At 39.0% G+C, this 12606-nt stretch overlaps 1 protein-coding gene and 1 pseudogene across 6 annotated transcripts in view; both read right to left on the bottom strand.

Moving 5' to 3' along the window:
* The window catches only part of RAPGEF4 (Rap guanine nucleotide exchange factor 4), a 304043-nt gene that overhangs the window by 108057 nt on the left and 183380 nt on the right, over positions 1 to 12606 (bottom strand). Inside the window, exon 1 of one of the 6 annotated variants that reach the window (XM_053596310.1) lies at positions 10293 to 10359. The exons of 3 other annotated variants lie outside the window; for them this stretch is intronic. In XM_053596310.1, the coding sequence (XP_053452285.1) occupies positions 10293 to 10310 (18 nt within the window). In that variant the 5' untranslated portion in view covers positions 10311 to 10359. Of the gene's footprint in view, positions 1 to 9482; positions 9569 to 9969; positions 10104 to 10292; positions 10360 to 12606 lie in introns of those variants that run through there. 2 more of the 6 variants (XM_053596312.1, XM_053596313.1) reach the window with 2 other exon arrangements.
* Positions 864 to 928, bottom strand: LOC128590904 (uncharacterized; annotated as a pseudogene).

The following is a 12606-nucleotide window of genomic DNA, read 5'->3' as shown; positions in this document are numbered from 1 at the left end:
GGAGGAGGTGGAAGGAGGGTGATTGGTAGGACCACATGTATGGTGCATCTTACAAGGGTACATGTGAAACTTACTAAATGTAGAATATAAATGTTTTAACACAATAACTAAGAAAATGCCAGGAAGGCTATGTTAACCAGTGTGATGAAAATATTTCAAATTGTATATAAAACTAGCACATGGTACTTCATGATTGCATTAATGTACACAGCTATGATTTAATTTAAAAAAATAGAAAAACTATACAGGCATTGTGGTGGGTGCCTATACTCCTAGCTACTCAGGAGGCTGGGGCAGGAGGATCACTTGAGCCCAGGAGTTTGAGGTTGCTGTGAGCTACTACAGACCGTCTCAAAAATTTTTTTTTCTGTTTTTTTTTTTTTCAATTAAGAAATAAAAAAAATAAGCTGGGCGTGGTGGCTCATGCTTATAATTCTAGCACTGGGGGAGGCTGAGGCATGAGGATTGCTTGAGCTCAGGGATTCGAGACCAAGCTGAGCAAGAGCCTGTTTCTATTAAAAATAGAAAAGTTAGCCAGAGGTTATGGTGGATGCCTATAGTCCCAGCTACTCAGGAGGCTGAGGCAGGAGGATCACTTGAACCCAGGAGTTTGAGGTTGCTGTGAGCTATGATGCCACGTACTCTACCAAGAGTAACAAAGGACAAGGAACAAAACTTAAATATGCAAATTTTAAAAACTCAAGAGGTTACGAAATCCCAGGATGAATTCGAGACTTTGACCAAAAAAAAAAAAAAAAATTGACTCTATAAATGCATGAAATAATCTCACTGCAAGGAGTAACAGGGCAGGGGGAGGTGAGGAAGGTGCTGACATAACCTTGGAAATGAGTGAAGGAAGAAAGACTATTAGCAATAATCGTGCCTCGGATAAACCTCATTGGCTACGCTACTGCCACTGTGCAAAGCTAAGGAAGAAAGACTAAAGGCAGCAACTCTGCGTTCTGTGCCAGTCGACAAATTTGTTTCCCGCAGGGTCCAGGCAAACAATCTGAAACCACATTAAATGTACACTGCAAGTATATAAATAAATCAATGACAGATGGTGTGAGCCACAATTCTCACTGTTGGAGTTGGGGGTTACAGAGAAGCAAACAGGAAAGGGCTAGAAGGATTCATGTGGTAGCAGATTAGAGTTGAAGAAATCGGTATGGGCTCATGCTTAGCCAAGTATGGAGATAGATGGAGACCTAGAAACAGATGCAGGGCAGTGTGCAGGTTAGTGTGCACACACGTTTTCTTGCTCTGTCACTTGGGAGGGCTTCAGATGTCCCAGTAGCAACGAGTTCATCTAGCACCCAGATCTTGCTTTCTAACACAATTCTTTAATAAAAGGAACCAAGGATCTTTGGCGAAATGGCTAACTGTAAGACTGTGACAGAGAATATACAAGTATCTAGTTGTGCCACAGGCAAGGCAGTGCTCAAAAACCCCAAACCAAACAAAACGCAATGATGGGCATGTGAGTCAGGAATACAGGAGCTAACTCAAAGAGTTCAAAGGGTCAAAGCTGAAACTATGTCAGCAGGAAATACGGATGGGAGTTTTGGATTGTAACCCAGAATATAAAATACACACCTATCAGTACACAGTGATATGAATAAACGATTGAACAAATCAATAACGTGGGAGAAGAGACAAACCCCCATGCAGAAGAATTTCAAATAATCTATATTGCTATCTTGATAGCAGAAGATGCTACCAAAGAGCTGGAGCAGAACTCCCCACTCCTCAAGTGTGGACAGAATGTGTTCTTGATCTGATGTGATGAAAATGGGGCCCCTCTGTGGTTTCCTCCTTAAAACTCATCACTTCAGTCTAACCTTGAGAAAAAACATCAGACGAATGAGGCACAGTCCACGAAATACCTGACTGGTATCCTTAACTGTCAAGGTCATCCAAAACAGGCAAGTCTGAGAAACTGACCGCCAGAAAGAGCCTACGGAGAGATGATGACGAATTCCTGGGACGCAACAGGTACGTTAGGAAAAAAGGAAGGAAATCTGAATAAACTACGGACTTCAGTTGTGACAACAAAAAGTTCTTCATACAGGAGGCAAGTAATGCCAGAGGGAAATTCAGAACATCAGGAATGAAGGAAGAACAACAGCAGTGTAACCAAAAATAATTCCAGAAATGGGAAGGGGATGGCGTGAAAACTAACTTTGACAAAATAAAGATAGCTGTTTCTTTAAAAAAAAAGTTATTGTCGATGAAATTCATTCCCCAGTAGGGTTGAGACAATATTAACCGATTTAAAGAATTCTTTTAAAAAACTTAATTGACGGAGGAATGCTATGACAGTATAAACTAAATTTTCTTTCTATACATATGTACACATACACGTTTCTATACATTAAATATATACACACAAATATTTCTGGGTAATGGTATTTATAAAAAGTTAAAAAAAAAATACTTTAATCCTAGCACTCTGGGAGACCAAGGCAGGAGGATCACTTAAGCTCAGGAGTTCAAGACCAGATTGATGAGACCAACCTTGTCTCTATGGAAAAATAGAAAAATTAGCCTGGTGTTGTGGTGGGTGCCTGTAGTCCCAGCTACTTGGAAAGCTGAGACAGAAGGATGGCTTGAGCCCAGGAATTTTGAGGTTGTTTTGCTAGGTTGCTATGCTGATGCCATAGTACTCTACCCTGGGCAACAGAGTGAGACTTGGTCTAAAAAAAAATACTTCTATGTTTCCAAACATTCAACATAAGAAGTATTACATATATGATCAGGAAAAAATAACCATTGTTTTTGAAAAATGCTTGGTCTTGCTAGACTTCATTTTAGGTTCTTGGCAGAAACACCTCCTTTTAAGCACACAACATACAACTTGAATGATTCATCTGAATGTAAATTTGGCTCCCGAATTTTAAAAGGCTAAAAATGTAGGTTAAAAAAAAAAGAATTCCTGTAATATTCTAGGGAAAATGGGATTGCGTATGTCATATAGTAGTGTTTCAGCACCCATATCTAAGAAGCTCAAAAGACTTAACGATCCAACCTTGTTCATCTCCACATCATATATGTTAAGATAGTGAAAAAGAAATTATGATGCTGATTGAATGGGATGCGTGGACTTTCTAAAGCACAATGCTTATTGCAATCAAAGCTATTGCAAGATGTGATGTCAACATCATTTTCATAAGTGCATCTGTCCAATTTCTTTATAAACAAGGGATGAAGTCTAACCCCGAATGAGATATTGATTGCATTATGATGTTATCTGAGTACTTGGGATGAAGGGGGCTAGTTTTTCTGCAGTCAGCTGTGTGCGCATCACTGGGGAAAAGCAGTCAACTCTTACCATCTCTTACTGTGCCCACTTCTCCTAGGCACAGACCCCCCCATCTCCAGAGCTGAGTTCACAGTGGAATCTTACCCACAGTGGCTCAGAGTCCTTCCCCAAGGTTTTCTCACTGTAGCTGCTGGGGAAGAACCCAGAACAGTTCTAGGCTTAGGGAGAAGCAATATGAAATAGAGCCCGTTTCTCCTGTTAGCCCCAGGCCAGCCTCACATCTGCACTTCATGGGGAATGGGGATATAAGCCTCTCTCATTTGCTTTTTTTTTTTTTTTTTTAATTAAATCATAGCTGTGTATATTAATGCAATCATGGGGGACAACGTGCTGGTTTGATACACAATTTGAAATATTTTCATCAAACTGGTTAACATAGCCTTCACCGCATTTTCTTAGTTATTGTGTTAGGACATTTATATTCTACACTTGGAAAGATGTTTGGAGAACACTTAGGGATCTAAAAATAGACCTGCCATTCTCTCATTTGCTTTTAAGGTGGTTTTAAGGTTTCTGCCACCTGTAACTTTGAAGTCTCAAGTTACACAGTAACTTAGTCACTCCCTATTCTTGTGAAGAGGGTGACTGTAGGGAAGTGGGTGAAAAAGGAAACATTCTTGTCTCAGAAATCTTTTGGGCTCAAGTAACATGGCTCTTACAGTGCATATTTTGGTATTTTGGCACTTACCTCTATTCTCTCCCAGTAGCACATTCTGAAATAATTATCTCTTTATCTGTTTCTCCCGCCATTAGGCAGTTTTCTCTTTGAAGTCACTAATTCATTTTATTGGACTTTGTATCTCCGGAGCCAAAGTACAGAGTCTGCATGGCAGATAGCAGGCACTTAACAAATGTTTGTTGATGTGGGAGGCCGAGCCAGGCAGATTACTTGAGCTCAGGAGTTGGAGTTCAAGACCAGCTTGAGCAAGAGCAAGATCCCGTAAACAGAAAAACTAGCCGGGCGTAGTGGTGCCTGCCTGTAGTCTCAGCTACTCTGGAGGCTGAAGCAAGAGCATTGCTTAAGCCCAAGAGTTTGAGGTTGCTGTGAGCTGTGACTCCACTCTACCCAGGGCAATAGAGTAAGATTCTGTCTCAAAAAACCCAAAAATGTTAGTCGATTCAAAAAGGATAAAATAAAATATGGTCATTTCTTCCTGCTATCACAGAATTATCTCATTCTTCAAACTTTATTAATTGGAAATTTATAAGTAGGCTAGAAAATGAATTTATTCAAGAAAAAAAGGTTATTAACCCATTAATAGAAACTATAAAGAGAATGCTTAAACTCATTAAGAAAACAAATTGTTTCCAGCAGGCCATATCCATTTAAAATCACTGATTCATACAGAAATAATTTGTGGGCTAAGTTACAATTAATCTCTCTCTACCTATTCATTAAATTAGGTCCCTGAGGATGTCTATTAAGTAATACTGTATTAGCCTGGTGCATTTACTGTTTGTACTTGAAATTCCATAAATCAACCTTTATTAATTTGAAAGGTGACACCTGAAGTCATATGCAGAGTTTACTTACAAACATAAATTCCCTTAAACCTACAAAATATAATAGAGGAGCAAAATCTAATAAAATTCTTGCCAATTTGTGTCTCATTTTTACATTTCTTTTAGACACATTTTAGTTTCATACATGCCCCAGGCACATGCTACTTGGTACAAATCCCCACCTCTATCTCATTATCACTTTCTAATCTAATGTTTATTATCATTAGCTATTGAATGGACATAGGTATGATACCAAAATCTAATCACACCTCATTCCTGGTACTGTCCAGTACAGTGACGTTCAAACTAGGTCTCCAAACCCATTCTCACTTCAGTCTTCCCTTTCTTACTTGATGGCAGCTGTCTCCTTCCACCTGTTCAGGCCAAAATCCTTGAAGTCATCCTCGAGGACTTCCTCTCTCACCTCATTATTTAACTCACCAGAAAATCCTAGGGCCTCTATTTTTAAAATCCATCCAGAATGTAACACCTCCCACCACCTCCACTGTGACTACACCATCACTTCTAGCTTTCCATGAAGTATCACACCAGTTTCCTGGAAGTCCAAGAATTTAGTAACATTGCTATTTAAAACTACTTCCATTCCCATCTTCTTATTTATGTGACAGAGTTCTCCCAATGCTTACCTATATAAAATCAAAAAGAGGAATAAAATTGATGTGAAACTGCTATCTCATATAGGTATACTGATCCATTTTTTAAAAGATATCAAGTCACTCAGAGATGCATCCTCAACAACAATTTTTAAGTGTTTAATAAAGTTTTTACAGAATTATAAGGTATTTACTTTGTTTTAATAATTATGTACAAATACTGTCATGACTTCATCTGGAAAAAAACTTAATAAAGACTTGTCACAGGAAATTTTAAAACACTAAGATTTAAATTTATATATATATTTTTAATACATGCTAAGTATAAAAGGATGATCTATAGAGACTTTCGATCATAAAGATACATTACAACATGAAGCCACCATATTATTCCTGGACAGCCCATATTTGGAGAGTTAACATGAATGAAAAATAATCCTTAATTTTATTTAAGACCTGTTCTGTTTGAGTTTTTGTTATTGTGGCTAAACTTCTATATTATCTAATATACCAATGCAATGAAAAAGGCATCTGGTCTTTAAAAAAAAAATCATTATAATAGGATAAAATGTTATAGGTAAAACAGAATTGGAATATGATTTAAATAAGAAAAAGAAATGCTATGACATTACCAACTATTATTAAAGAGCTTGTCCATGTGTTTTTTAAATGGTAACAAGTTATTTCTCACCATGCTTCACTTTGTTCTAATATTCAGTAAGTACTCTATAAAAACATGCTGACTCATAGACTCACTCTTTGGGAAAATTTGTTTAATGAGCAGGATTAGAACTCAGTTCTCTCTGTGGACTTGTAGACCAGACAGTCCTGTATTCAGGAAAATCACATATCAACATGATAGAAGAGAAGACTCTCTATGTGCATATATGAATTGATGAATGAATAAATTAACTGGATATTTTGGGTAACTTTGAGGTTCCCAAGTATCAGGAATCTTACAAAAGAAAATGACATGTACTATGAATATTTCCAGGTTCATCCAAACATCATGTAGGAAGTAACTAAAACTTCAAGATAAAGCATGCAGAAACAGAGGGATGACCACCAGGGGGCGCCCACGTGTTTTTCTGAATATACCAGACACCCAAGGGAAAAAGGAAGAAAACAGAAAATGTCGAGCTGGAAGCGGTGGTGGGAGCACTACCTGTTTCCGTCATTTAAGAGAACTATTGAATGACAGAACTATTTTTGCGTCTATGTTACAAATTCCTTTACTAGGCAGTTGGAGGTTGCAATGCTCTGACATTTGTAAAAGGAGGATCAGTAAAACTTAATACTTGGAATTCTCAGATAACCTAAACTAGCAGGTCCTGAGGGGACTGCTGCAGTAACATCCATGTTCTCCACTGTGCTCCAAGGAAGCCAGGTGCCTTCTGGGCTCATCTGTTCGTTCCTTCTCTCACTCTCTATTCCGGCCCACCTTTGTGGTGACGTTGGAGGAAAGATTAGACTATCGAATGACAGAGCACTGGTCATTGTGACTTGGGAATTTTTCATTCTCCTGTCTTAGCCAATTATAAGACACTAAGATGAACAACTTTCCATTTGTCATCCTGAAGCCTTTCCAGAACCGGACCACATCCTAACAGGATGCAAGAGGACCTCTATAACCTGTCCAGACCCAGTCTCCAGGGAAACCAGAATCCGAGGGCCAACTTCATCATACCCTCAGGTTAGAAAAATGTCCTGGGCCTGGGGCTGTATAGACGAGGGTGCGATCCTGTTAGGATTACGTTCCAGGGAAGCGTAATACAATGTCTTATAGTTGAGAGCAGTGTCAAGTTTTAGAATTTGCCCCATGCTGTATCTAATCAATCCTTTTCTTGAGGTGGGTCAGATCACCATGATATTGGCAAGGAAACTGAAGCTCATGGGAGTGACTTGGTCAGTGTCTCCGGTTAGGAAGCGTCAGGGATGGAAACTGATAAACACTTACTTAAGGGGACATGGATTATAACAATAACTGAGTACTGAACTCAGTCACAGGAAAGTCTTCTGAGACAGAAAGAAAATTACTATCTTCCCTTCCCCTCAAACTACAATTGAGTGAAAAGCATAACGAAAGTGAATCCAATGACTCAGCACTTGCTTTACCCAGGACTTTTATGGTATGTTTTCCTAAGTTTCTTTTTCATGCCTGGATGGGGTAATTGTGTATCATGTATGCAAATAAATTAGCACTAAAATCTTGAATCCTACAAGGTTAGGTCCTCAGCTGAATGCTGCTGGATTTAATGTGCTTATTAATGCCTTGGCTACGGAATCAAAAGCATTCTTCACCAAATTTAACAATGATACCCAATTGAGTGGAGGTGGCTGGCAGTTAGGAGAACTAGATTGAAAATTAAAATGACCTTGACAAACACAAAGGGAAAAGGGAGCAAAATTCCATAGAAAGCCTTGCAAAGTAATTCATACAAAAGAGGGGAGAGAACACAAAGGAAAACAACAGAAATGAGGGAGCATTGGCTGGGCAATTATCACAGACAAGGAGCCAGAGGTCAGAGTGAACAATAGGCTTCAGAAGCATCAGCAACCTAGTTCTGTCATTTTAAAAAGAAGGCATGCCTTGGGGAAGTACAAATAGGAGAATGCTCAGCTAATTACTCCTCCAGATTCAAAATAGATCAAGCTTGGGGGGAGGGAGTTGTTTTGGGGGGACCTGAAATGCCTGTAGCTTGGAAGCCATATTTTGATAACTTTGAGAGAGAGCCTTAGAAAGTGCAGTGCCTGAAATAGTTAGTATTTGATTTTTAGATCTGATGAAGCTAGCCTCAAAAGAGAAAGTTCTGGTACTCTTTCTCTTAGTTCATGCAATGTTCTCAGCCAGGAATAGCCTTTGCTTTCTACCTCAGTAACACCCACCTTCTCTCAAGCACACATACGGGCATTTCCTCCTCTGTAAGGCTACTCTGAACCCCTCCTCTTCTCCCTGTAGAGAACGGCACAGTCGGACATGTGTGTCCACAGGCGGATCCTGGAGCTGGCCCTGGCTAAGCCCTCGGTGTGCAGTACCTCATTAATGTTCTTGGAACCCCACTGGGGCATGACATTACCATCATTCTTATTCTTTAGATGAGGAAACAAAAGAGTAAGGAGATGAAGTAACTTGTTCATGTTGTTCACATGATTGGTAATTAGCAGAGCTAGGAATTTAACTTAAGCCTGAGGAGTTCCTAAGTCCACGTCCTAAGCCACAGTATCCTAACTGCATGCACACCCACAGTACTTCCTCATACTTATCCATTCCCATGTCCGCCTCTGTCTTCTGGACTGCAACTCCCTGAAGGAATGTACCAGGTTTTATTTATTTGCATAGGGGCCTGAGATTGATCAATAAATGTTAGTTAAATTGAAGGTTTTCAAGCAAGTGAATGGAATATTCTATGTGATTCTGAGTCATTCTTTGTCTAAAGGAAAATAGAAAATAAAACTAAACTGAAGTGAAGTAAACATTTATAAAAACTGACAATAAGAATTCTGAAAAATTTTGTGCCACATTACTAAAGATGATTCGACAATTTTATTTTGCAAAATTTTTTTAAAACCAAAGTATGTAGATATATATTTATATGTACAAAAATGCACACATATGTGCCTGTATGTGTATGTCTATGTGTACGTTTATTTATCTATCCTCTGTCTTCAATGTAATTCTACCTAAGGGTAAGGAGAATGACTACAGAATATTTTAACATCTATGGACTCTGGGGAGCATGCCTGACACAGAATTGTTCATGGAGAAGAATCCAATTTCTAAATGACATGTCAACACTAGATTAATTTATCCAATCTGAGAACACTACAATTTTCTCTCCTAACCATAAGACGTATTTTGTAAACAATTTGTTCTCAATTCCTCAAAACCGGAACAATAAAAATTCAAACACATCAAACATAAATGAGACCATTTCATTCTCACAGTTTACTGAGATAACATGCTAGCAGCCCGAAGTAACTGGTGATGAAGATAATTAAGCTCAGTACAGGATAAAATATTTGTGAAGACAGCATATACTTGCCTGCCACTTTGGAATCAGCAGCAGAGTATGTAGCACTACCGAGACATGACATGCTGAAGATGGGACGGGGGGACGAATTCCTAGCAGCGGAGCCCACACTCAGCCACTCATCAGTTTTTAAAGTGAGACCAAGAAGAAGCTGTTGGCTAGAGAGATAAGGGAATCTTATTCCCCTTATTATTATATTTTTAAACCATCAAAACACTGCCCAGGTTCTTTGGGATAGCTTGCCCAAGTCAAATTCTGAGTACTGAAAAGGCTGAGTGAACACACTCAACCCAGGGGTATGTGGGATCTATCCGTCCCAGAAAAGCATGGGGAAATTTAAAAGTTCTGTTTTACAAAAGAGTTAAAATTATAAAGAAACCAAACTTAGAACCTTAAAAAATGATTCGTCAAATGTTATTGTACAAATAATTCTAAAATGTAACAACGCGCCACCACCCCAGCCCAGCCCAGCACACGTCCTTTCCACAGGCAAACTCACAGCAAGCAGGTCCCAGGAACAAGGTCGAGGGCGTTCACATGCAACCAACGCTGACAACAGCCTAGGAACAAGGTCGAGCACGCTCACATGCAACCAATGCCGACAAGAAGAAGGAACAGAGCTTTGGAGTGTGACCTACGGTTCCTATTTGCTATTTTCATGGAGGACAGCTAGGCATCGTCTTAAAAATTCAGTCAATATACGACTGTAGAAGCTAGAGAGACGGTACAGTTAGCTTTCATACCAAAGCAGGGGAACAGATGGAATAAGAAGCAGAAAAAACTTCAGCAAGGACACTCTGCCCCACCAAACACATAACTCACAAGTACAAAAACAAACATTTCATCAGAGGCGGGAGAGCTGAAGTTGTCCTTGGCACCTACGACACTAAGTCACTGGTGTTTTCCAGGAGGTGGGGCAAAGTCAGCATGTTTGGGCTCACTGGGCTATGCTTTCTAATAGGCCAGCTAACAAAAGGAGTATTTGCACATTACACAAGTTGCGGGATAGGCCAGCAGCCTGCTGAACCTAATCTTCACTTGGGCAATAAGCAATTTGTCCTTCAAAATCAGAACAAGCAGGCTCAGGAGTTTCTGAGTCTGTAGTATTTTGCCATTTCACTCTCCCAAGAGCTTCTCATCCTTGGATGACTACACATGGTTTCAGAGTGGCGATGACACTAGTCAAACCACTTGCATCCTAGAACAGAAGGAAAGAGCTGCCAAGGGGAAACCTGGGGACCTGGCCCAGGTGTCTTCATGGACTCCGGGCCTGTGTCAGTCATATTTTAAAGCAGAGTTTTAAAAACTGTGTTCTGTGGAAGACTGTGTGTTTGATTCTGTAGGTGCTGTAAAGCTGGAGTTGAGAGGATTTATCATGAGATTATCTTTGTTTTTTATATTTTAAGTTTCTATGAGAATACACAATTTCCTGTTTCTTCATCTGGCCCAGAATTACATTGTCATAGCCAATCTGTAGGGGTAAAATAAGATGTCATAGCATAGCTGGAAAATATTCACACTTGTTTTCTCTAACTTTGAAAAAGAGCGGTAATAAAAAGAAATAAATGTGACTATATTCCTCCAAATCCCCCAAATTCCTAATATTTTGACCCTAATAGTTACTAGCTTATTATTATTCTATTGCCCTCTCCTTAATGAGAATTTCCACAAACTCTGACAATTATTTCTGTACCAGTTGCCATTGAAAACCTTATGTCTTTATAATAATTTTCGAATATTATTTTCATATAAATGACCCATGATTTTAAAAACTTGCAGAAACTCCTGCTTTAAGTAATCTCCTTAACATAAGGCCTGCCAAAAGTTTGAAAAGACCCTGAGGCTTACTCATCACTAATTGTTAGCGTGAGTTCTAGAAACTGGAAAACAACTTTGAGCTGTGAATTGATAGTGATTTATACTGGGAAATCACTCTCCAGTATTTAGCTAGTCAGACTATCCATATGATAGCTACCTAACTAATGAGGTCCTTATCTGTTTGGAAGCGAGATGTTAGTGAACAGACTCAAGGGGCTTATTTTGTTTATCTTCTCAAGTCTAGCTCTCTGGCTCCTTCCACACTGAAGAAGGAAAGTACAATCTTCTAAAACTGCAAAATCCCACAGCAGTTGCCCTCTCAAAAGGATAGAGCACAAAAAATTACAAACTCTACATAAGTAGCAAAAAATGAAGACAAGCTCATCCTTTAAAAGGGCAACCATAACATTCCGCATTCAACATTCAAGCTTTCTTAGAGTTGTGATTTTTAACTTCGCTGTTAAACACAGTCAGGGATAGCACATAACAGAAGAGGGAAAAAAAAGACAAACTTGAACAGATCAAAGCAAAGAATTTCTTGATAAAATCAACAGCCCCAAATAATCACGACCCTACCAAATAATCTATTTGCTTTATTGGCTCCATGGTTGTATTTCTGGTGGCTTTCTTAATTATTTTATGGGTTCCTGTGTCCTGTGTCACCTAATGTTAAATAATGTCCTTATCAATTGTGGAAGTAGCAGACAAAATAATTCAGCAGGATAACTGTGAGTCCATTTGTTTCTATGAGAGTACAATTTATGAAAAGAAAGTTCTTGTGCATGGGAAGGCTGAGTCCAAATAAAATCTAGCTGGCAAGGCAGCTACAAACACCACATGTTGATGTCTGTATAGTTGATTTAAAAGTTAAACACAGTGAATAACAAAACTATGAGGAGAAGCTGGAAAGGAGAATATACTTTTTCCACAAAAAAATCTGCGAAACAGTTGAATTTCTTTTATTTTGGTCCACCGGCGTATTATTGTTATTTAGAAACAGAAGGGGAATATTAATATTGTCCGACATGTAGTTAAAGAAGGTAAGGATAAAAGAAATCATCATAACACAACCTGCCTCTTACAAAGGAAAACAATCTCAATTAACACCACTTTAAGGCTCTCAGGCTCCTTTTTATGTTTCTAGAGCTTCAACCCAGCCCATGAACGTCTTTCATCTCCTTTGCTGTACTTTGAAGCCATTAGAAAGCTTTCTCCGTAGCACGTGGTGAGGATGCACCTACTCTGTTTGCTAATAGAGAATTAAAGTGAGCTTCTGCCTTTGCAGGAGAATGTGACCTAGAATAGCCCAAAGAAATGC

Source organism: Nycticebus coucang, chromosome 7 (assembly GCF_027406575.1).
Source record: "Nycticebus coucang isolate mNycCou1 chromosome 7, mNycCou1.pri, whole genome shotgun sequence".
NCBI lineage: Eukaryota > Metazoa > Chordata > Mammalia > Primates > Lorisidae > Nycticebus > Nycticebus coucang.
Note: the sequence above shows the minus strand (reverse complement) of the source record. Positions and strands in the feature narration are given on the sequence as shown.